The 21,099-nt window shown below is 42.7% G+C and overlaps 1 protein-coding gene and 1 long non-coding RNA gene across 3 annotated transcripts in view; both read right to left on the bottom strand.

Annotated features, from left to right (window-relative positions):
* The window catches only part of LOC146179448 (uncharacterized), a 76,476-nt gene that overhangs the window by 18,702 nt on the left and 36,675 nt on the right, over positions 1-21,099 (bottom strand). Inside the window, exons 10-13 of the mRNA XM_084579885.1 lie at positions 12,582-12,846; positions 5,408-5,410; positions 724-856; positions 39-173 (exon numbers count right to left, since the gene is read on the bottom strand). Of these exons, the coding sequence (XP_084436011.1) occupies positions 39-173; positions 724-856; positions 5,408-5,410; positions 12,582-12,846 (536 nt within the window). The remainder of the gene's footprint in view (positions 1-38; positions 174-723; positions 857-5,407; positions 5,411-12,581; positions 12,847-21,099) is intronic.
* LOC146179449 (uncharacterized) lies at positions 17,608-20,503 on the bottom strand. 2 transcript variants are annotated; one of them, XR_014700926.1, is made up of 3 exons: positions 20,220-20,503; positions 19,665-19,745; positions 17,608-17,678 (listed from the first exon to the last, which is right to left on the bottom strand). It is a non-coding gene; the product is annotated as an uncharacterized LOC146179449 (long non-coding RNA). The 2 variants fall into 2 exon arrangements; XR_014700925.1 differs by lacking the exon at positions 17,608-17,678 and adding an exon at positions 19,093-19,147.

The raw sequence follows: 21,099 nt of genomic DNA, 5'->3' as shown, positions 1-21,099 counted from the left end.
CTAGTGCTATTACCTGGACGTGCGTGCACTACACCCACCTGGCGGCTGGCCAGCGCTGCCAGGTCCGGTGTCAGGCTCGCGAGGAAGCCCGCTAGCGTGAAGTGCTGGTACATGCTTTCGGCCATGAACGGAACGAGGCACAGTATGCCCACCCCGCACAGCACTCTGTACACCTGCTCGGGAAGGAGTAAAATGTTCGCCCTTATGAACGGTCATATTCCTGACCAAGAAAGCGGGCATGTAATGTGAAAGTTAAATGAAAGCTATGAACAAAGCTTTATTTTCATTCTTGAATTGACGCGCTTTTTTTGGCAAGCAGGTTGCGTTTTCTCCGAGTGTTAACAAACAAGGATTGCAAAGAAAAATAGTGAGTATACTTGGCACCAGCCAGATTTAAAGGGTAAATACGATCACGACAAAAAGAGAATTTTATAATATGTTGGTCACTGAGGCTAGGTGATGCAATAATTCAATTTAAAGCAGGGATCACTGATTTTTTTTGTCTCGAATTAACAACTAGCAGTGAAATGTCGAGAAAAAGTTATGAATTTGAACACATTATTCAGATAGGTCAATGCGCAGTTGGTAGCCAAACAAATATCAATACAGCCACAGAAGCCGAATTGATTGGTGTTCACAAATAATCATAATTTATATGGAGTTAGCGTCAGTGTCTCTTCAGCCTTATACGCGACCATGAGAGCCTGAAAAGGGCCCGCTCACCACGTGGATAATATGCGGCGCCTGTGTGCAAACCAGGAGCACGATCACCCACACCGCTGTCATGGGGACGAGCAGCTCGAGTCTCATGTGGCCGTACTCGTGGATGCCACTGCTCAACTGCAGAACGAAGTCCCTGCACACAACGGCTTCCGGTTATGCCTGTAGCTATTCACAATACAAGGACATTCAAGATAGGATCTTTGTCAGCTGCACATAATTACGCGTCTCTCGTGATACCGCGATTATCGGGCTACAATTCCCGAAAAGCGGCGAATCGCACTATCACAAATTTTCTTATTTAGAGCGTACTTATCTGCTCTTCATGAGAAACAGGTATTCACTTAGTAAAGATAATTTTTAGGACATTTCAACATAATTATAAGATAGAAAATGATGCACCTTCATAGGGGTACTCTGTTACACGCGTACTTCTTGATCGTTTCTTACTGCGTCGAGGGGCTTCATTTTTAAACACTTTACACCGCTTCAGCCGATAACATTTCGTTTTAATATTTTTTTTTAATGCACATATCATTTTTGAAGACATTTAAGAGCAGTACTTTCAAACTCTCAAAGTGGACGCTCGGGGGTGATAGTATCGCATTAAACGTGGGAATTGCGTGAAAGCAGCGAATGAAACAAGACGACCTATTCTGTACTTCATTTCAGCGTGTCATCACTGCTGCGAAAAGACGAGACGTGATGTGTACCAGTGTGAATACAGTCTTGCATACATGGCTCTGGCGCCGAGTCTACCGTGGCAAACGAAGCTCTCCTCTGACCCGGTATAGTCGCACATGCTACAATGAACGGCCACTTCTTGATACAATCGGCTGTACGAAAGCATCCGCAATTTTCAGGCACTTCTAGTATTGAATAATCGTGACTTCGCTCACAATTCAGCATTGTGCAAATTTTGAAAGATAGGGATGTTTACTGCACATACATTGTAATGAATGCAGTCGTGTGTGTTTATTGCTTTTCTCGAAAAAAGTGGGCGTAGTTGAGACTCAGCATGTCCGAATAGTCAAGTTAGGTCAGATGTGCATCTGAACATTTGCTGCAAATCGCGTTTAAGCAATCATGAAAGCTGTTTGGACAACTTTTTCTCGGGATTTATACCGCAGCTCTTCAGTCGAGGAACTGCACAGAGACATCAAACTCAAAAAAATGTTACACGCTACCAGTTCACATAAAATTAGCCCGTTTGGAGGTTACCGCGTTTCTTTTTTTTTGTGCCAGCAAGATTACTTTGCTGAGAGTGCTCGACATTGCAGTTTATGGCAGACACTGAGTTCTATCTGCTAGATTCTGAAAACTGACTACAGAATGTACTTTAGATTCCAACCGGAGTTACGCAGCATTTGTGATTGATAGGCTGTTCTTGAAGACGCGGATTCCAACGTTTACCTGGATGTCGACACTAGCCTAGCAAAAGTGAAGCACAAATTGTTTTTTTCTTTCGCGAAAGCGAGCAATTGTACGATTGTGGATGCGAATGGTTCCGGGGCGTAATAAGTTCCGAAGATCTTATCAAAGGGGGTGAATATCGCATACACTGGACTAAGGCCCCCGCTCAATCCTGGTCTACAACTCTGAAACGAAGACACAAGGAGCAATCCCATTTCCGCGGCGAGTAAATTTTCGAAGCGAAAGCTTCACTACGCCAGGTAGCTACGAGCAGTCGGGTATGCACAGCTTTCACCTTGAATGAGATTTAGAGGTCAAACTTCTGTGTTAAGCCTGGTAATCGCCATGTGACTTTGCGGCATAGTCACGTAGGCCACCAAGTGGCCCATGACCACTGTCAAGGTAAATGTCACGTGAGGTGAGGTCAGTGTGACGTGGAAGTATAGAGGTGATACTGTCAAGGTCACGTGAGGTGATGTCACTGTGACGTGGAAGTAGAGGGCGCTAGAGAGGCGATACGTGTATAAATAGGAGCCTTGGGTCCTGCCTAGGTGAAAACACTGCACAAAATGAAGGAGGACGAACACCCTGCTACAGTAGCGCATCGGAACGCAAAGAAGGCACGTCGGAATGAGGCCCTGAAAAGGCAGCATGCCAAAGAGACCGATGAACAACGGGCTTTGTGTTTGGAGAAACGCACAATGTGTTTAACCCAAGCTTGAAGATGAGCTTAGCTATGTACGTAAAGCTTTCGCTTCTCTTTAGGTTTAACCAACGTTAAACCATAACCTAAAGTTTTTCGACCATCATTCTCCCCGGAGAGCTGTCACGGGGCGATAGCTTACATTATCAAAACCTTCCACCATTGCCAGCAGCGCAGTTACATTCCAATCAATAGAACAATTGCGATGTCTTCACCCCGAGGAGATTACATTGGCTGGACACGAATTGACACGGAGGAGAAGGGTGTCAACAAGATTACTGCAGTTCGTCTGCTCATGGACTCTTAATTATGTGGAGCGGCGTGTTTCGGACGTTTTTAAAATATTCAAAATTATAAAGTTTTAAATACGTTAGCTTGAGCTAAATATGACTTCATTTAAAGGGCTGCAAGGAGATACCCACGAGTATGGATGTAGACAAAGAAAGCTGTAGGTATGTGGAAGTAGGCACCAGAGATAGCGCGAGGCTGTATGTCAAAGTTTCTTATCAATAAAGTTTTCGATATCACCTGAAAATATGCCATTTTTATTGATAAGTGCAACGCCCCCGATAAAGCAGAAGAAATGCGGCTTTTAATCAAGGTCATAAGGTACATAAACTTGTTCGTGCATTTATGGAAGTAGGAGCGTCCTACACCTAATTATAAAGTTAGGCTCTTTTATGTTCCAAAATAGACTCTACGTTGACGCTGTTTTAGTTAACTAGGTACTTTATAATCAGAAACTAACTGTCGGAGACCAGCCTGCCTATTTCTCCGATTGCTATGGTGAAGAAAATTGACTTTAATCAAATGACCCACTCTATGATCTAGCTGTAAGTTCACAAATAATGAGCATTGCGGTAAATTTGAAGTTAGCATGTATGAATAGATTACTGCACTATAATAAGTACACTCGCTTAAGAAAAGAGATTTTGTAACAAAGAAAAAACAATATGAAATTCAGTTCTTCTGAGCATCGAACGATTCCGAAAGTTAGCTTCAGTGCAGTGGATTGGTTTTTGCCTTGGATCTTCGCCTGCATCTATACTGATTAACAAATGGCGGTCCGATTATTGTTTTCGCAGTTGACAATACCAGATTGATTTGGCCCGGAGAAACGATTTTAAAGGCTATTTCCTCTGCATATCAAGTCTGCTAGTACTATGTCTGCCAAGCAGAAATTGGCGCAAAAATACCGGTGTAATCGAATTATTTCAGAAAGTATTCGACGGAGAACTCCTTAATGTCGCTTTAAAGCAATCTACTTCTCTTCAAAAGTGTAGGTTGCTTGGCAAGGTCTACTAAATCTTCAGGACGGGGCAAAAACTATAGATACATATAAGTAAATAACACAAAAAAGTTGTGATCGATAGTGCAATTGAGTAGTCCTATGGCGGAGCACATATTCTATGATAAATATGAGCATAGTGTTTCTAATACTGGGCTTACCATTCGCTCCTCTCTATGCACTGTAATGGGGCCACTCTCACACTGCACAAGTGACCCTTCGACCCCGCAAACACGATCGAAGCCCTCAAATATCGTTAAGTATTGTAGTTTCAAAATTATATTTATTTTACCAATCCAAATCATTAAGAGGTCATATTAATCACTGAGATATTTTATTGCGGTCGCTTCTATAACAGTAGGCCAATACGACACCACTTTGTAGACATCTTTTTCTCTTACGTCTTAGAGGGCCCCTGAAATAGCATTTTTAGTCAGATTTCACTGCAAAAATTTGAAGAGGTGGTCTTTACGAGCTCCGAGTCAAATTTAAAAGCTTTCCCTTAACCCCATACTATAAAAGTAATATTTAAAACGTGATCCTGGTGACAACTCGCAACCGATTAGGACAACAGCTCTCAGCGCGCAAACCTTCAGATGACGTCATCGCAGCTTCTTCGGCGCGCCCACTCAGAAGCCGCTCCCATGTGACGCAGGTGGAATGGGGCGTGGTTGGGTGACGTTGGGCCTTGGTCATTTTTCTTGCGCGCCGGTGTGCGCCGAGTTAAGGTGGGAGAGGAGAATCACTTTTTTTAATCGCTGATGTGACCGCCGCTAATAAAGCTAGGTTAACAAACTTTGCGTTACGGAGGTGATTAGTGAGACACCATTGGCTCATGTGCCTTCTCTACTTTTAACAAGCAGCTTTGCACCGTATGCTCAGGAATGTTTGCCATATATTAAAAGGTAGTTACAAAAGAAGCCAGCAGTCCATGACTCAAACAGAAACTTGAGAAGACATAACGGTGGTCAATCGATATCTTTCTGGTTACTAGGAACTACGAATAGTCGAAGAAAAGGCAGCGTGTCGCCAGCGGCAGCAGCATCGACAACATGTGGTAAATGTAATGTAGGTCTCCTGTCGCCTACTCTGCTGATTTTTTTTTCTTTTTGTTCCTAATGTGTAAAACTAACTCCTCTTTCAAACGGTCTTTTCACAGACTTTCGAATAGAATTCAAGAAATTCCTTCAGGTCCCCACTTTATATAAAGCAGACGCATACGTGAAGTAGGCTTCCGAGGAGGTCCTGGATGCGTTGATGCAGTACACGGTACTCGGATGGACCGCCTCCGGCCCGTTGCTGCTGGCCGCGCTGTCGTTGACCATCAGCATGCTCGGCGCGTTGACGTATTTGCAACGGAGCTGCGTTTTTAAAATTCAGGTAATATGGTTTTGTTAGGTTTATAGTGTTTAACATCCCAAAGCGACTCAGGAATTGAGAGACGTCGTAGTGGAGAACTCCGGATATTTCAATCACCTGAGGTTCAATAACATGCACTGACATCGCACAGCACACGGGAACCTTGATTTAAGCCTCCATCCAGAGGCGGCCGGGATCTGACCACGCATCCTTGGCAGTCGAGCGCCCTAACCACTGCGCCACCGCGGCTGGTTCATTCAAGTATTATATGCACAAGCAAATGTGGTTTCATTGTAATAAACGCACGGTTAAGCCAAAACAGAAAAGGAAGCAATTTATTAGCTAAATTATTAAATAATTTGCACTCCAATCACTGGTTTACATACCCTACTGATCTGACGTTGCCGCACCATTTCCGCGTGTACAGGATACGTACAGAGCTTCCGACTGAAAATATGCATCTTACAAAAATGATTGAAGCTATGAGGTGCTGAGTGATGGGATGTTGTTGAATATTCAGGTAGGAAAGGACACCAGTGCATTACATAATTAAAAACGTGCCAAGCGCTTGTAATAGCTTGCAATATTCAGCCGAAGCAGGACTGCGTGTTTAGGCTATAACGTGCACACACTTTCGAACCGCGTTTCAGGAGTTTTCCCGTTTAGGCTACTCAGTAAGCCATTTTACAGTATGCAGTCATACATCAAGACCATTTGAAATATATAAAGGCTCGCTTTAACCAAGCCGTGTTTGACTCGGGGTCCAAGGTGTCCCGGAGTGCTCGGTTCCCATATAACCCTTTAAGCTCAGGAAAAGCTGCCTGAAAACGTTTATGCGTCCGCTGAAGTGGCTGACAGGTTATGATACGGGACAGCTGAATCCACAGACGCGGTATAACATATCGGCCGCGGCGGCCGCGTTTCGACGGAGGCGAAAAGTAATGCGTTGTGCGATGTCAGCGCATGTTAAAGAACCCCAGTTGCTGGTAGAAATTTCTGGAGTCCTCCACTACTACGTTCCTTATAGCCTAGGTGGCTTTGGGACAACAAACCGAACAATAACATATACCATATTCATAATGCAATGTCGTATTGCGATATCTCACAGCCCAACGGTTAATCAGTGATCAGGCTGCTCAGCCACATCAACTGCCAATCGCATGTTCGGGATTGCTCGCTTATAATGCCAGCGCTGGATTTTTTTGGACAAAGGCACATTAATGGTGGTCGCATTAGAATATTTAATAGATGCATTTCTAAAGAAATAGCAATTTCGAGGGAGCAGGATGTGGGCCGTCATGTTTTGGTGCAAAACAGCGCAAAAGGAAGTAGGAAGCAGAGACAAGGAAACCACACAGACGCTCGCTTGCACTCAACAGGCCAAGCGCATATCAGCTTAGGCGTCGACATCTGCGAAGCGTCGTGAAAGAACACTTGTGGCAAGAGGGAGGCCACTCTTACGAATTCTGTGGCCGCGGAGTAGCAGTCGGCATTCCAGGCATCCCTGCAGTTTGACCAGGGTACCCGCTGGCTGACCCCGTAAAACAGGTAGAAGACCGAGTAGGTGACGCGCAGGGAGTGGCAGATGGCCAGCAGGAAGCCGTACCACACGCTCACGTAACCGATGCCTGCAAGAAAAGCGAACGGCCAGTTATGTTGTGTTGGTATATAGCATGGCATGTTGTGTTATGTAATAATTTTTTTCTGGGGCGATGTGGCTCTGGTCTTCTATGCTATATAATGTGATATAATGTTTGCTATGCTATGTTATATTTTTATAATATATCATTCTGATTGGTTTAATATTGTAATGCTAAGGGATTTCTATGGAATAAATGAATTGCTCAAGTGTACTCATTCGGGCTGCCTGGTTTACAGTAAAACTTGAAACAGCGCAGTAAAAAAGAAATTTACAATAGACGTCTGTAAACGGCGACAAAGGAGGCGAAGCCCTGTCAAACATGCGTCAGAGCTTGGCGCGCTCATTGTAGGAGAAATTCGGGGTAGAAAGATTTAAGTCCTGTGTGAAAAACGGGTTTCAGTGAAAACGTTTACTGTATTTACGAAAACGGATGCTGCATTGCAAATACACGGCACAAGAAGGTAAGAGCAGAGTGTACAGAAAAAGCACACCGGTGCGTGTCTCGCATTCCACTGTCTCATCCTGTGTCTTTATTCGCACTATTGTTTCGCACTAAGCCCCTTATAAAACAAGTCTTACCAAGTGTCCTAAACTTCTACTTCAATATGTCACATAACTTTTGTATACCCACCGTGTCCTTGGTTGTGCCCTAATTCACCTGTTCTTACATAGTGCTTTCCTGCATTTCTCACTCAGAAGGCAGGCCGGGTAAACGATAAAATATGTGTATACATTCATCACTTGTCAAGCGAAGCTGAAGACAGAAACTTTAAAATCGCCGCGGTAACACGCATAAGAGGAAAGCGAAAGCATCCTTATCTCTAATTTATTTACAACAAGTTTCCTAATAACTGATTTTCTTACCGCTAATTTCCAAATCACTAGTTCCTTAGCAGTAATTTCATTATCACCTATTTCTTACTTAAATTCATTATCATTAATTTTCTTATCTCCTATTTCCTATTTAATTTCGCTATCACTAATTTCTTTACCACCGATTTCATGACCACGTATTTCATATTATTTCATTATCATGAATTTCCTTGCCGCCAATCATCTCATTACTATGCATGTTTCATTTCCGTTTGCGGACAGATGTTTTTCCCCCAGTTATTGGCCTCCACGTTTCGGCGATACAACATAGCCTATTGAGTCTATCGCCTAAAAACAATGGTCACCTGTGGCAAAGAGAACAGCATTGAGCGGCCATTCGCAAACATGGCACCTGGACAGTAGGCTCGTTATACCTACGTTAAGCACCTTTATGGTGATATATATGGAGCCTTTTTCCTTCATAGTGATGAAGCCCCACTCGGGTAATGGCAAATGGGGACGAACATATTCATGCACTGTGCGCCGTTCTGACTGGCTGAAATTGCTGTAGGTCACACATTGTTACATACCACTTGTGATAAGAGGTGTATGCACGTAAATATAAACTATTACGGCTCGATGACGCTGATGCCAGAAAAAAGCTGTAGGCAGTTGTTTTCAAAGCGCTCAAGGCAGCTGTGATCGGCAAGGAGTGGAAAACAATAACAAATAGCAATAATAAAATAGCAATAACAAAACTCCTCTCTACCGATATGATAGCCATTCTAGACCAATTTCTTCTCGAAGCAGAAGCTGATGTTTAGGAGGCTTAACCATCTCTCTCTGCTGCTCGCCAGCAAATTCACACAAATTCTCAGGATGGTTACGACTGTGTAACGTTAATGTTTAGTGATAGCTGTTCACTGATAGCAGGGCAACGAAAAGTTTTAAGAATCACTTTAGGAGAGCAGGGAGTAGTGCGAAGGAAGGTGTGAGGAGCAGTGGTCTTCGCGTGCCATGGTGCAGTGCAGTGACATTCTCTGTGGTGACCAATCAGCGCAGGTCTGGGCCTCCAGTACACTCGCACTGAGAACAATGACAATTTGAACTCAAGGTTATGGGTAGTAACAGATAACACTTCTCCAGGAGACGCGGTGTCCTTTCGAAGACAGATACACTTGCCGCTGAGCAAGGGGAAGCACTTGTTGACCCTCGTAACTCCGGAGCTGATGAACTGCCCTATGGACAGCTCCAGGTAGAAGACGGGCTGAGCCATCAGGAGGTAGATCACCAGGCAGGCCAGGAGAAAAGACGCTGCAGTTGCGAACACACCCCTTAGCATGTAGGCTGAGGAATGTTTCCAATCCATCGTGGGGACAACTCTAGCTGTGGTATACCCCTAACAAATATGAGACCTTTTTCGCGAAAGAGTTCTTGGATGCATTTTTTATTTCGCATTTTGTATCGCTTTGCGATAATATTCTAAATATCCGCTGGTACTCCTGTAGCAGGTCTGCAGTTTAGGGATATCATTTTCGAAAACCCGCTCAGTTTTTTTTTTTTTTTCTACGCATTTCTAATTATTAGTTGCGAGCGTAGGACAAACTTCAGCAGAAAGTTTCGGCTACTCACCTCAAGCTTACGCTGTTTCTACAATAAAATATTCACTAGTTATCCTACAAATATACTAAAAACGCAGCCCATTAGTATTTTATGTCAGTTTTCACTACTCTCCGCGAGCGCAGGAAAACCTTTGAAAGTAAATTTTTGGCACGCATTGAAATTTTAGATCACCCTCAACATTATATGCCGAACCATATCTGACAATCTCTCACAGGTTGATAGGAATTGAAAGGTGTTCTAAAATTCTGGACTCGAGCCTTGGCAATGTGACCATCTTTTCCCTGCATCGAATATTATTTATAAGTAGCGTCGCCATACGCCTGAATCAAAACTCATAACAGTAGTTTTCTATCACATGAGTTTAAAAAAGAAACAGTTCTAGAAAACCGGTTGACTTGATAATATTTAGAATTGGTGAATTATTATGATTTGTACTGATAAACTAATACTATTTTCCGTTCACAATCAACTCAATAACCAATGTTTGAATTGTATAGAAGCATACTGAATTCGCTATTCGAATATTTCAAATATCTGCAGGACTATAATAACAGAGTATCGGTGTACATTTTACACTTTACTATCCGCATTCTTTGCGGGAATAACTGATTATGAATTAAAGCTTATGATTAAAGTAATAGCAGTAGGATGCTCCACAGCAATGACACGGCTCCTTTGCTAGGTAACCAATGTGAACATTGAGCTCAACGAGACGCCACGAGACAGAAGTATGCAAATAAGAATAACATTTGGAGGGGAGAAGATGTATAGAAGAAGGACACACAGGAGCGCTGGTTTGCAACAGCCGTGTCCATTCAGAAGGAAAAAAGCGTCTAGACATACTTAACATGACCTAACCTAAGTATCCAGGGAAAATGTTCGGAGCAGAAACATTTGTCTTCGCACTGTTACACCTAAAGCGAGAAGTGCGGATCATGACTTTTTTTTATTGTGAGAAAGCGATATAAAAGCACATTCGTTTCTCTGAGAGTTGAAACAAACACTCATTGCGATGGTGGCCTCCACTAATTTGTGCATTTGCAGAGGGCGACTTGTTTTTAATAAACTCTAATGGCTCTACAGCCCGAACAATACGCAGAATCGAAAATACTACCACGCATTCGTAAATTCTTCACTGCGTCGGCAATGTATGGCAATGGAAAAACTATTGTGCTAAGTTGACAAAGAAAACAGTGATAACCTATATACATGTACTGAGCCCCTTAATTCTTTCTTAAGGCGCCCTCTATTCTTTCAGGTGCCCTATCCTGACCTGTCCTTACCCTGGAGTCCAACATCGCCTTAAGAAGCGTTATGACTTAAATGATGTTTCCCAACGCACTTACGTTGAGCAACTTCTTGATCATAGCACCTCGTTGACCCATATTTTAGCTGAGTGGTGTAGTTAAACTGTTTTTCCTTTGCGTGGCGCATGACAAAACTCTATACGGTTCCATTTATATGTCTATTTTAGTTGCAGAAAACAAAAGCACGCCGTGGCAACAAATGTTCGATCTCACAAGTTTTCATATGAGCTGCGAACCCTTGAACTACTCGGTTTGCCACAGCGTACACGTGAACGTGAGCCCGTTGGTGTTATAAACATAGAGCTTGGAATGAATAAAAAAATGTAATAAGGTGAATTAAGAGGTGGAGTAGGGTTGATGGAATGCGGGTAAATGAGATTATGAGGGGAATTAATATGAACTAAAAGGTGAAATAGGGTAGATTAAGGTTCATTGAGATATATTAGTCGTATTCACTTCAATATACTGCATATACTGTGTTCTGCATATACTGCATGCAGGAGCATTACGACCACGTGACCATCCCAGTAATGCCACGCCGATCATTTGGGGCCACTTTTTCGGGGCAACATCCCCGCCGCCCAGTTCGTTGCTATATTATTAAGATAAAATTCCGCCTTTAAATGCAAACGTTTTACTATTTTCATCTATGTTTCGACAAACATGGCAGCAGAGGAAAGCTCGTTCCACGTTCTATTTCAAGTTTTAGAAAAGCAAAGATCAATGTGTACCTCGTTCAAAATCCCGTTTTGATCACATAAAAGAACTAAATTTTTCTACCTTCAATACAAGCTCCTTCGTTAAGGTACGAATACCTTGGTAAAAAAAAAATTGGCGAGGTATCAAGACGGCACTATTCTTGACGAGTGCGGAAGATCTCGTGCGATCCAAATTTTGCCAGGAATTCCGATTTATTATCTCTGCAGCCACAGCCAGTCCAATGATACGGAGCAGATAATATATTAGCTACTGAAGGAGAAATACAGATAGAGCTCATTAGCAGTTCGGTGTAGTTGTTTGTGCGCTTATATATTAAATATCAAGGCCGCAAGGTTTAGGTGGTCTATCTGTATAGCCGTCCTCTAACCCCTAAGAAACAGTGGAACCCGTTATTTTGTACTAGATGTCTCACCTCCGTGCTCGGCCATAAGTGCAGGGAAGCGCCATAACCCGGAGATGCCCATGCAAAAGCCGAAGCTGACGAGAAATGTGTCACGCGGGTTGCAGTGGAACCGCATTTCCGAGCTTGTCTTCGGAGACGGCAACGTCTGACTGCGAGCCACGATCAAGAAATGGAAGCAGAGGCGGCAGTGTGAGGCAGAGGCCGACTTTTCCAAACATTATTGGAAATAAATTATGCCTAAGTCCTTTAAATCGGCGATTTCTCACCTCCATTAGACCGGTCATTCAATTTACTGGGGCTATAGTTACGTGCAAAAGAGGTATACAAAATTACACGTGTCCTCAACCAATTGAAAACATCACGGGGATTCAATAATTGGGCGATGTGTCGCACCATTGCCTAGCTGTCTCATGGTCTAGGGCTGAGTCTCAGCCGCCATGCGGGCCCGGATCAGCTTTCGTATTCCCGCGCAAAAAAAGATGGAAAGAAAATGTCCTGAAAAAAAAAAAAAACGCCTCGCTTACAAAGCATTGTGATAACACATCTTCCCATTCGCACCAGACTGATTTCGTCTCACTTAAGCTGCGTACGTCAAGTGAGGAGGCCTCCAGAACTCGCTGGAAGGAGCCTCCTGTATGGTGCCGGACATCCTGGGCGGTGCATCGTCAGCACCCCCTTTGGCGGCGGCCGCCTCGTCGGCCCACACGTGGCACACGTTCTTAAGCATGCTGCCCTCCTCCCGCACTTTGGGCTTCTCCTCGTCGTCCGCCTGCTCCCGGTCGTCGTGTCGAGTACGGCGCTGGGATACTGGCGACGCCACCGCCGAGTAGCCGGAAACGCTGCTTCTTGATCCTTCTGCACGGTTCATACAGCGGCACCTCATTGTCTCAGGCTCACTTAATTCGAACTTCCGTTTATTTGAAGATATTCTACAGTTCCGTACCTTCAGGCTCCTCTTAATTATAACTCGGCTGCAGTGGAAACAGTAGGTTAATGTTTGCATTACATATGCCGAAATCGTTTTCCGCAAGTCACACACACACACACATTGGTATCGGCTTAGTGATTCCGCCTCATGTTGAAGTGTTATGATACCCTACTGGAAGCTGAAACAAACAAAGCGTGTTGAGAACGCGCTTCACGCTGAAGTAAGCTCCAGGTACTCGGGGGAATAGGGTTCCCTCCAGTGCTCCTACATTTTATGTACCATACGCTCCAGCGCGTTCAACTGCCACAGACCAACAAACTACCTCACCAAACAGAGTTTGCTTTGCAGTCCATGTATATATATATGTGTGTGTGTGTGTGTGTGTGTGTGTGTGTGTGTGTGTGTGTGTGTGTGTGTGTGTGTGTGTGTGTGTGTGTGTGTGTGTGTGTGTGTGTGTGTGTGTGTGTGTGTGTGTGTGTGTGTGTGTGTGTGTGTGTGTGTGTGTGTGTGTGTGTGTGTGTGTGTGTGTGTGTGTGTGTGTGTGTGTGTGTGTGTGTGTGTGTGTGTGTGTGTGTGTGTGTGTGTGTGTGTGTGTGTGTGTGTGTGTGTGTGTGTGTGTGTGTGTGTGTGTGTGTGTGTGTGTGTGTGTGTGTGTGTGTGTGTGTGTGTGTGTGTGTGTGTGTGTGTGTGTGTGTGTGTGTGTGTGTGTGTGTGTGTGTGTGTGTGTGTGTGTGTGTGTGTGTGTGTGTGTGTGTGTGTGTGTGTGTGTGTGTGTGTGTGTGTGTGTGTGTGTGTGTGTGTGTGTGTGTGTGTGTGTGTGTGTGTGTGTGTGTGTGTGTGTGTGTGTGTGTGTGTGTGTGTGTGTGTGTGTGTGTGTGTGTGTGTGTGTGTGTGTGTGTGTGTGTGTGTGTGTGTGTGTGTGTGTGTGTGTGTGTGTGTGTGTGTGTGTGTGTGTGTGTGTGTGTGTGTGTGTGTGTGTGTGTGTGTGTGTGTGTGTGTGTGTGTGTGTGTGTGAACTGTACATTGCATTAGTTCCCAAAAAAAAAGAAATAATACCGAGCAAATAACAGGGAAATACGCAGCAAGCATCACTCGCCAACTGGAAATGAAATTGAAAAAGTAACTAATCTTCTAGAATATCTACACTCTCCTTTTTTGAAACCTATGGACAGCACGCAACGTCTCAGTCCTCTCTTGCTGTGTACACGTTGTTCTATTTGAACCTTTAAATAAAATTAATCACGGGCCAAAATTTTACACCGCACTAAATACACGAAAAGCTTAAATACAGCAACAGCGTATATTTCCCAATTGTCGCCACTCTAGCAGTAGGCGTGATAGCGCGTTCGTGACCTCTACATATGGCACGAAGTTGGCGATGTCACTGAATCATAATCAATTTCACAGTTTCACCCTCTATATGTGCAGCATGAAAAAGAATGAATGTCAGTGAATACAACGACTAGTATCGGAAGCATCTGCGATAACATTCGAACGCGAGCGACCCTCAAGCAGGCTCGTAAAACATGTACGGCCCTATAATGATGATAAGGACACGTCTACAACAGCTGACTTGAGAGCTCACTTCATTGAAAAGGCTAATGCTATCAGTAAACCAGTGTTATAAAGAAAGAACGCCGCGTTTGTCATCGCCGGCAGCGTGCCATTTATAGTCACGACAGTTGGTGGTCAGGCACCCAGGGGTCGCTAGCCTTCACAAATACATTATGCTTTCTGTCTTGTTCACTAAGGATACTCGGCGAGAGAAATAGGGCTTTCAGAAAACTACTTCAAACATACTAAGACTGAGAGCATAACCCGCCTAGCCATGGACGTCAGATGCATCACTCAGTTGCACCATGTTCAGTTAATGCGCCCAATTAAGACGCTACTCACTATGACCATATTACGTAGCAGATGGCTCACAACTAATGACTGAGGCTCGCTTTTCGCTATAGATCTCTTTCGATTAGCAGCCCCCCCCCCCCCCTCTCCCCCTTGTGTTTCCTTTCAAATAATGGCTGCATAGAAGGGTGTTTGGAAGAAACATTATATGGTGAATGACGTCCCGAATTGATCCATGGAGAATGAGGGATAGCACCATCATAATATCGATGATGGTGCTTTAACGTGAACAGCACAGTGCGTGAGGCGTTGGTCCCCTTAGCCGCATCGAAATGGGGCTGCAGTGGCCAGGATTCCAACCTACGACCTCATGCTGAACACCCGAATGACATAGCTGCTATAAAGCAACTGCAGTAAGTAGTGAGTACAAGTGAACAAAAAGAATGTAACGCCAGGAGTGTTGGTAATAAGTCTTGAAACTATAATGCGATCGCAAGGCGTAGCCAACACAAGACTGGATAGGACGACGCACAATCACTCATTTTCTCAGTTGTTGCGTGGGATTTTTGTTTTGTATTTGCCGTGTCATTTCAGTGTATTTAGGCACGTAGTGCTTACTTCGCACTAATGATGCTCGGACTCGAAATTGTCTCCAAGTTGCTGTTAACCTGACTCCATTACTACGCCGTCGTATAGGGCAATTAAGCTTGGATAATGAGAACCAAGTTAACGTCATACTGTGTCTATGACCTTTTTTGAAGAAATCCGGACCACTTTTGGCTCTTCAGATTCCACGTAATCATCAACACTTCTCTGTTAATAATTTTCCCATTATCACGGTGTAATTTACGACCAGAAAGACTATACGGTCCCTGGTCGGAATCCTTTGCCATTTACAGTAGTGTAATTTTGCTCTTGGTTCACTTAAATGAACTGCGAGCTAAAAACATAGGTTTGGTTTCAGTGTATGTAATATCTCAAACATTGCGGCAGGATCGGCTGCTTGCGCTTAGTACAGGTACAATGCTTTTGTTATGTGTCTCTGAAGGGAAGCAAGAGGAAAGACCAAAAAGATTTTTCATCTGCGCTGGAAACGTGGAGTAAGTGAGGATGTGAACTCATAAAAGAAGAGCTCTCATGTCCGTGATAGCGCTTACGCATTTAGATTTATTCCAGGCCAGAAAAGGGCTGCATTTCTCTGTGAGACAGGTCTCTCCTCAGCAGGTACAGGAATGAGTAGAAATGAAATGCTGATTAGTATGACTTCCGTGAAACTTGGAAGAAATCAATGAACAATAGTAGGGCATGTACCTGATGGACGGTCACCCGTCAGTTAATACACTGACGGGATCTAGATAGGAGAAGTGATTACGTTGATGAATTTACTAAGTTCAGAAATTTGCTAGCATAGCATGACCACAAATGGTCTGAGGCAGCCGCTAACGGAGCTCACTGGAGGAATTCCTTTTCACAGTGTACATCAAATAGATAAATCATGATCATGCCGATCATATATCTCTCCATACAATGTAGTGATATCTTAAATGCATCGCGTTTGTTACAGCTAAACGGAGACAAACGTTTCTAGGAGAGATATTAATACAAAGCTATAAAATAAAAGTGTTTGTAGAATATGTATATAGGAATCAACTCTTTTAGCTCAGTTCACGCATTCGATTCTACGTAATATCAAAAATAAGCCTGTTTTTAGTATATTGGCCCGCATAAGTCAAGCCTACACTGTAAAAACAAAAACACCTTATTAGGTGTTTTGGCATGTCTATAACTAACACCCATGCACCCTTGAAAAAAAGTGGCTTCAGAGTGCCAGTACACCCTCAAAGAAGGCGCTTCGGTTGGTCATAACACCCTTCTACGGGGCCAATGCACTGGGGTGTTTTCATCACCTTTACACCCTATTGCAGGGTGGAAGCAGTGGCATTGCACCCTTACACCCCTTGATAAAAATCAGTGCGGATAACGTCCATATATTGCATTCCCTAATTAGGAATTACTTTTGCCACTACACGTTCCTTAATGCTTTTCCTATGTGCACATTTGCAATCAAGCTTAATGGTATCCCTTTTAACCACCTGTAATGCCAAATGAGCATGTAAAGAGATGCTGCATGCCATTATTTTGACATCTCGAATGGCCGATGCCAGTATGATTTTTTCAAATTCACAGAGCATGTTACAAAAAAATGCCACACAGAAGGAAACTGGAAGTCTTTTATTCGGCATAGAAGGGTCAGGGTTCGGGCTAGTGGGTGCTCGGGTGCTCGTGGAGGAGGGGGGGGGGGGGCACTTGTGTTCTGTTTCTTCATTGATGCGCACTATGGAACCTCATTTAACAATACTGCCACTCTCCACCGAGAGCCTAGCAGACGGGCAAAAACATACATGGTATGTACGTAAATACCTAAAAAAATGAAAGAAGCAAAACAGTTCCAACAAATGCAGACAACAAAATATACAATTTTTTTCAAAAACAGAACCGAACAATGAACACAACAGCATGGTGACATTTCTTAAAAAACAACAACAAAACTTTTAGTCGTATGGAACAATAATCGCAGTACACAATATTAATCCTATGCTTTGTCAGTGTCAACGCGTGCGCTTGCATAAAATTTGGCCTTTAGCGATGAAATAAAGCGTCGTGCAGCGCATCTTGGCTTCGACACGCAGACGCCCAGAAAGAGGTGCTTTATAAAGCAGCACAAATTGTCGGACCCCTTGTCATATGTCAGATTGAACAGCCAAAATCGACCCATTATTGGAACAATACCCTAAGTAGAGTCGATGACTCGAAGAAGCTTCCGGTGCTGAATGAAGAGGACACGCTCTTCAGCTTCTTTGATGCTGCTCCCAGTATATCCGACGCACGGCGTGGCAGGCTTTTCTTCCTGTTCCTTGATAAAATTGTGAAAGAAGTGCATAACAGAGCAGCTCTATAAATATGCACTGCACCTGGAAAAAAGCAAATTCAACATATTTTCTACTCTATATTTAGAATACGCCAATGCCCCTTTAGTGTACAGCAGTGTGCTGGAAAAGGGCCCTATCGGAAACCACTGGTGGTTATCTCACAATTAACAATGCAGAGTATACTGTTATGGTTGGTTCAGGAGGCACAAAGCCAGCAGTCTGATCAAGTCATAAATGAGAGCACATAAGGTCAACCCATTTTTATTCATGCAGCATGCTGTTGCATGGTAATTTTAGATTATGCAAGCTATTTTATCAAACAAAAATGGCTACACTCATCAAAAGCACCTGGGTTAGAGAACTTCTATGCTGCCCCACGAACTTTCCATTTCACATGAACTGGAATGCTTATTATGATAGTTAGAAATGTAAATAAACAATAAACAGCACTGGAGCATGGTGTTTACTGCTAAAATATTAACAGCTGGTTCAATTGAAGGCTTCACACAAGGCCTACAGCATACCCTGCACTGGCCAAGTAGATACTGCAGAACCAAACAAAAAAAACGTGGAAAGAGCATACTTGGGGCACTACAAAAAAAAAAAAAAACCAAGTGCATGTAATACATAACACATAATGCATTTCTGAACTTTTGCACGTCTTCTTGTGCTAAGTATGAACCAGCCAAGCCCTAGGTCATCGCAATGCTTCCTGAAGTGTTTACATTTAAGGTTTAGTAACAAGGAAAAAGTGTTCTCGCTGCTCTATGTGGCAGTTCTGAAACTTCATCACACATTATTCATTGAAAGTGTACACTGGAGCTTTGAGTTGAGCGACAATTACATGTGCAACAGCAGAGCATTACCAAACAACCAAACAGCAGAAGCTCTAAAAAATGTCAACACTGAAGCATGGCATGTTAAAACATTTTCCACGCATAGCACATTGTATGCATAGGCATCCAGAACATCAGTGGTGGGCCTCAAGAGGCGGCAGGAAGCTCAAGTGTTCAAGAAGTTGTAATCGTTATAGCGGCAGGCAGCCTAAGCACTTTGAAATACTAAAGCTTCGAATACTAAAAATATGTTGACTACCTTGAAATGCAAAAATAACAATTTGGATTTATTGAGAATGTTTACTATAAATGAGAATGTCTATGACAGTGCCACATGGTTAATGCATGAAATGTTAGCATCTGTAGTTGAAGGCATTATATTTATACAGCATGAACCTTGAAACACAGCAGTATTTTCTCCCAACCAATGTGGTAAACCTAACCTCAGAAGAATTAAATTTATTACATCATTTCAAATTTGGCTAGCAAATTACAGCATTTTTTTAAAACAACTATTAAACTGCATTACCCACCTTCAGAAGCCTGTAGGATAAGACAATGTGGCAAATATTTCTTTTGAAGCAGTCTGATTATATATTCCAGACATCTTCAGAAGCCTGTAGGATAAGACAATGTGGCAAATATTTCTTTTGAAGCAGTCTCAGATTATATATTCCAGACATTAGGAACATGTTAGGTACTAGCATGCATGAGCAGGTTGAGAGACCCCTTTCCAGCAAATGCTAAACCCCACCAAGCTGCCTGCAAGAGCTATCTGAAAAAGCACTGCTGGTCCACTGCAGCAGAGTGCTTAGTCAAATGGCACACTGCACCAATCTTGACATTACCAGTGCTTCATCAGGTGACTCTTGTATGCAATACGACGTGGTAAGCATGTGATCGCAGGAGTCTCTTAAAAGTGCTTTTGATTGTACTTACAGTGCAAATAATCCTTTCACAGCAAAGAATTCACAGTTGTGATGAAAACTTGTGTAGTATTTCTATTTGAATTATGAATCACTAATACATATTACAAGTTAGACTGTAAACCATTTTAGAAACAAAGAAAATTCGCTAATAATGTCGGTTCCAAGTAGGCTTCCTGAATATTCAAATGACAAAGAGAAAACTTACAAATGATACAAACAACATCCAGAGCTCCCGGCTGGTTCCCAATGTTTGCCAAGAGTTGCAGAATGCATACTGTCTGTACATCTACAATAGAAATAAGCAACACAACAATGGTGTACCTCCTTGCAGGTAAAAAGAGACAGCCGAGTTTTGAGGCGATAATTTATTGTCTAATTTAGGAAGGCAAATAAACAAAATTGAAAACATGTAGAGACACTCAAACTGAAAGCCAAACATCTGACAGCAAAAATTAGCAAAGCTAGTGAAGATTTGAATCAGGTATCACCTAATTCTCTGCTACTAGTTGAACAGATTCGAAAAGGCTGCACCATCACAATGGAGAAGAACAATAAGTAATTTAAATTTAGCTAATGCGAAAATTGTTACATATGAAGAAATGCACAGGCTAGTTATGGTTTTATTATTCTTTCTGATGCTCAGCCATGTTTTTAGTATATCTATAAGGCAATGCAAAATGGCAAAAATGTAGGCATTTAGCGAAAAACTGCCAAATAGATAGCACATGCAGCAAACAGAAGGAAACAGCTTAATACTTACGCTTCTTTCTCCTTTCACGCATTCCCTCAGAACATACTTCGAGCCCCCGGGCAATGTCCTTTTTTCTTGCACGAATGGTGTCCTTCAAAACCAAGACAAGTGTCTTGTTAAGGCCAATTTCAACTGCCTCTTTGCCGTCCTTCTTGATCAGCATGTTGACGTCATGTAAGAACTGCAAGTTTGTGTGAATGGTAGCCATAAAGAATTCATTTTACTCAATGTTTCAAGTAACTGAATATTAAAAATCATTGTACAAAAGCTAAGGCAATTGATGCCTTTGTACATATCTGAAAAAAGAAAAACTGGCATTAGCAAACAGCAAATACAAATATTTACTAAGGTTAGAAAACTGCAAAAACCTTTTGCCACTCATTGCCAAACTGCAAGCAATATTAAGGGAAGACTAATACAAAAAATAACAAAGCAAAAATTATGATCCTCCTTCAGTCAACTTGGCACACGGCTGAATGGCAATAAAATATGTAATATATCTCTAAACTAAGGGTCCCCGCTCAGCTTTAAAAAGTAGGCTTCAATTCTTAGAGACAATCTACAGACATGCATTGTTAGCATATGAAAGTCAAATTGTTTTCTGGGCCCTTTAAATCAGTAAACTGCTTTCAACACATACATTACAAAATTTTTATTAACAGTAAGTCACAAATTTGCCTGCAATATGCGCACTGTGATGAGCAAAGAAGGTAAACATATGCGACTAAGGCTATGATAACCGCTTCATATGTACATTTAAGAAAAAGACAAAAAAAAAGTAAACATCTGGTCAGAATCAAACTCTGTAATAGCAACATCCGGTACAATATTTGGCCACAGAATTCAAGCTGTCGACCTCAACTTGAATGCTGAGGCATCAGTATCGAAT

Source organism: Amblyomma maculatum, chromosome 9 (assembly GCF_055883805.1).
Source record: "Amblyomma maculatum isolate TAMU_Amacu chromosome 9, ASM5588380v1, whole genome shotgun sequence".
NCBI lineage: Eukaryota > Metazoa > Arthropoda > Arachnida > Ixodida > Ixodidae > Amblyomma > Amblyomma maculatum.
This window is presented reverse-complemented; position numbering and strand designations above follow the sequence as displayed.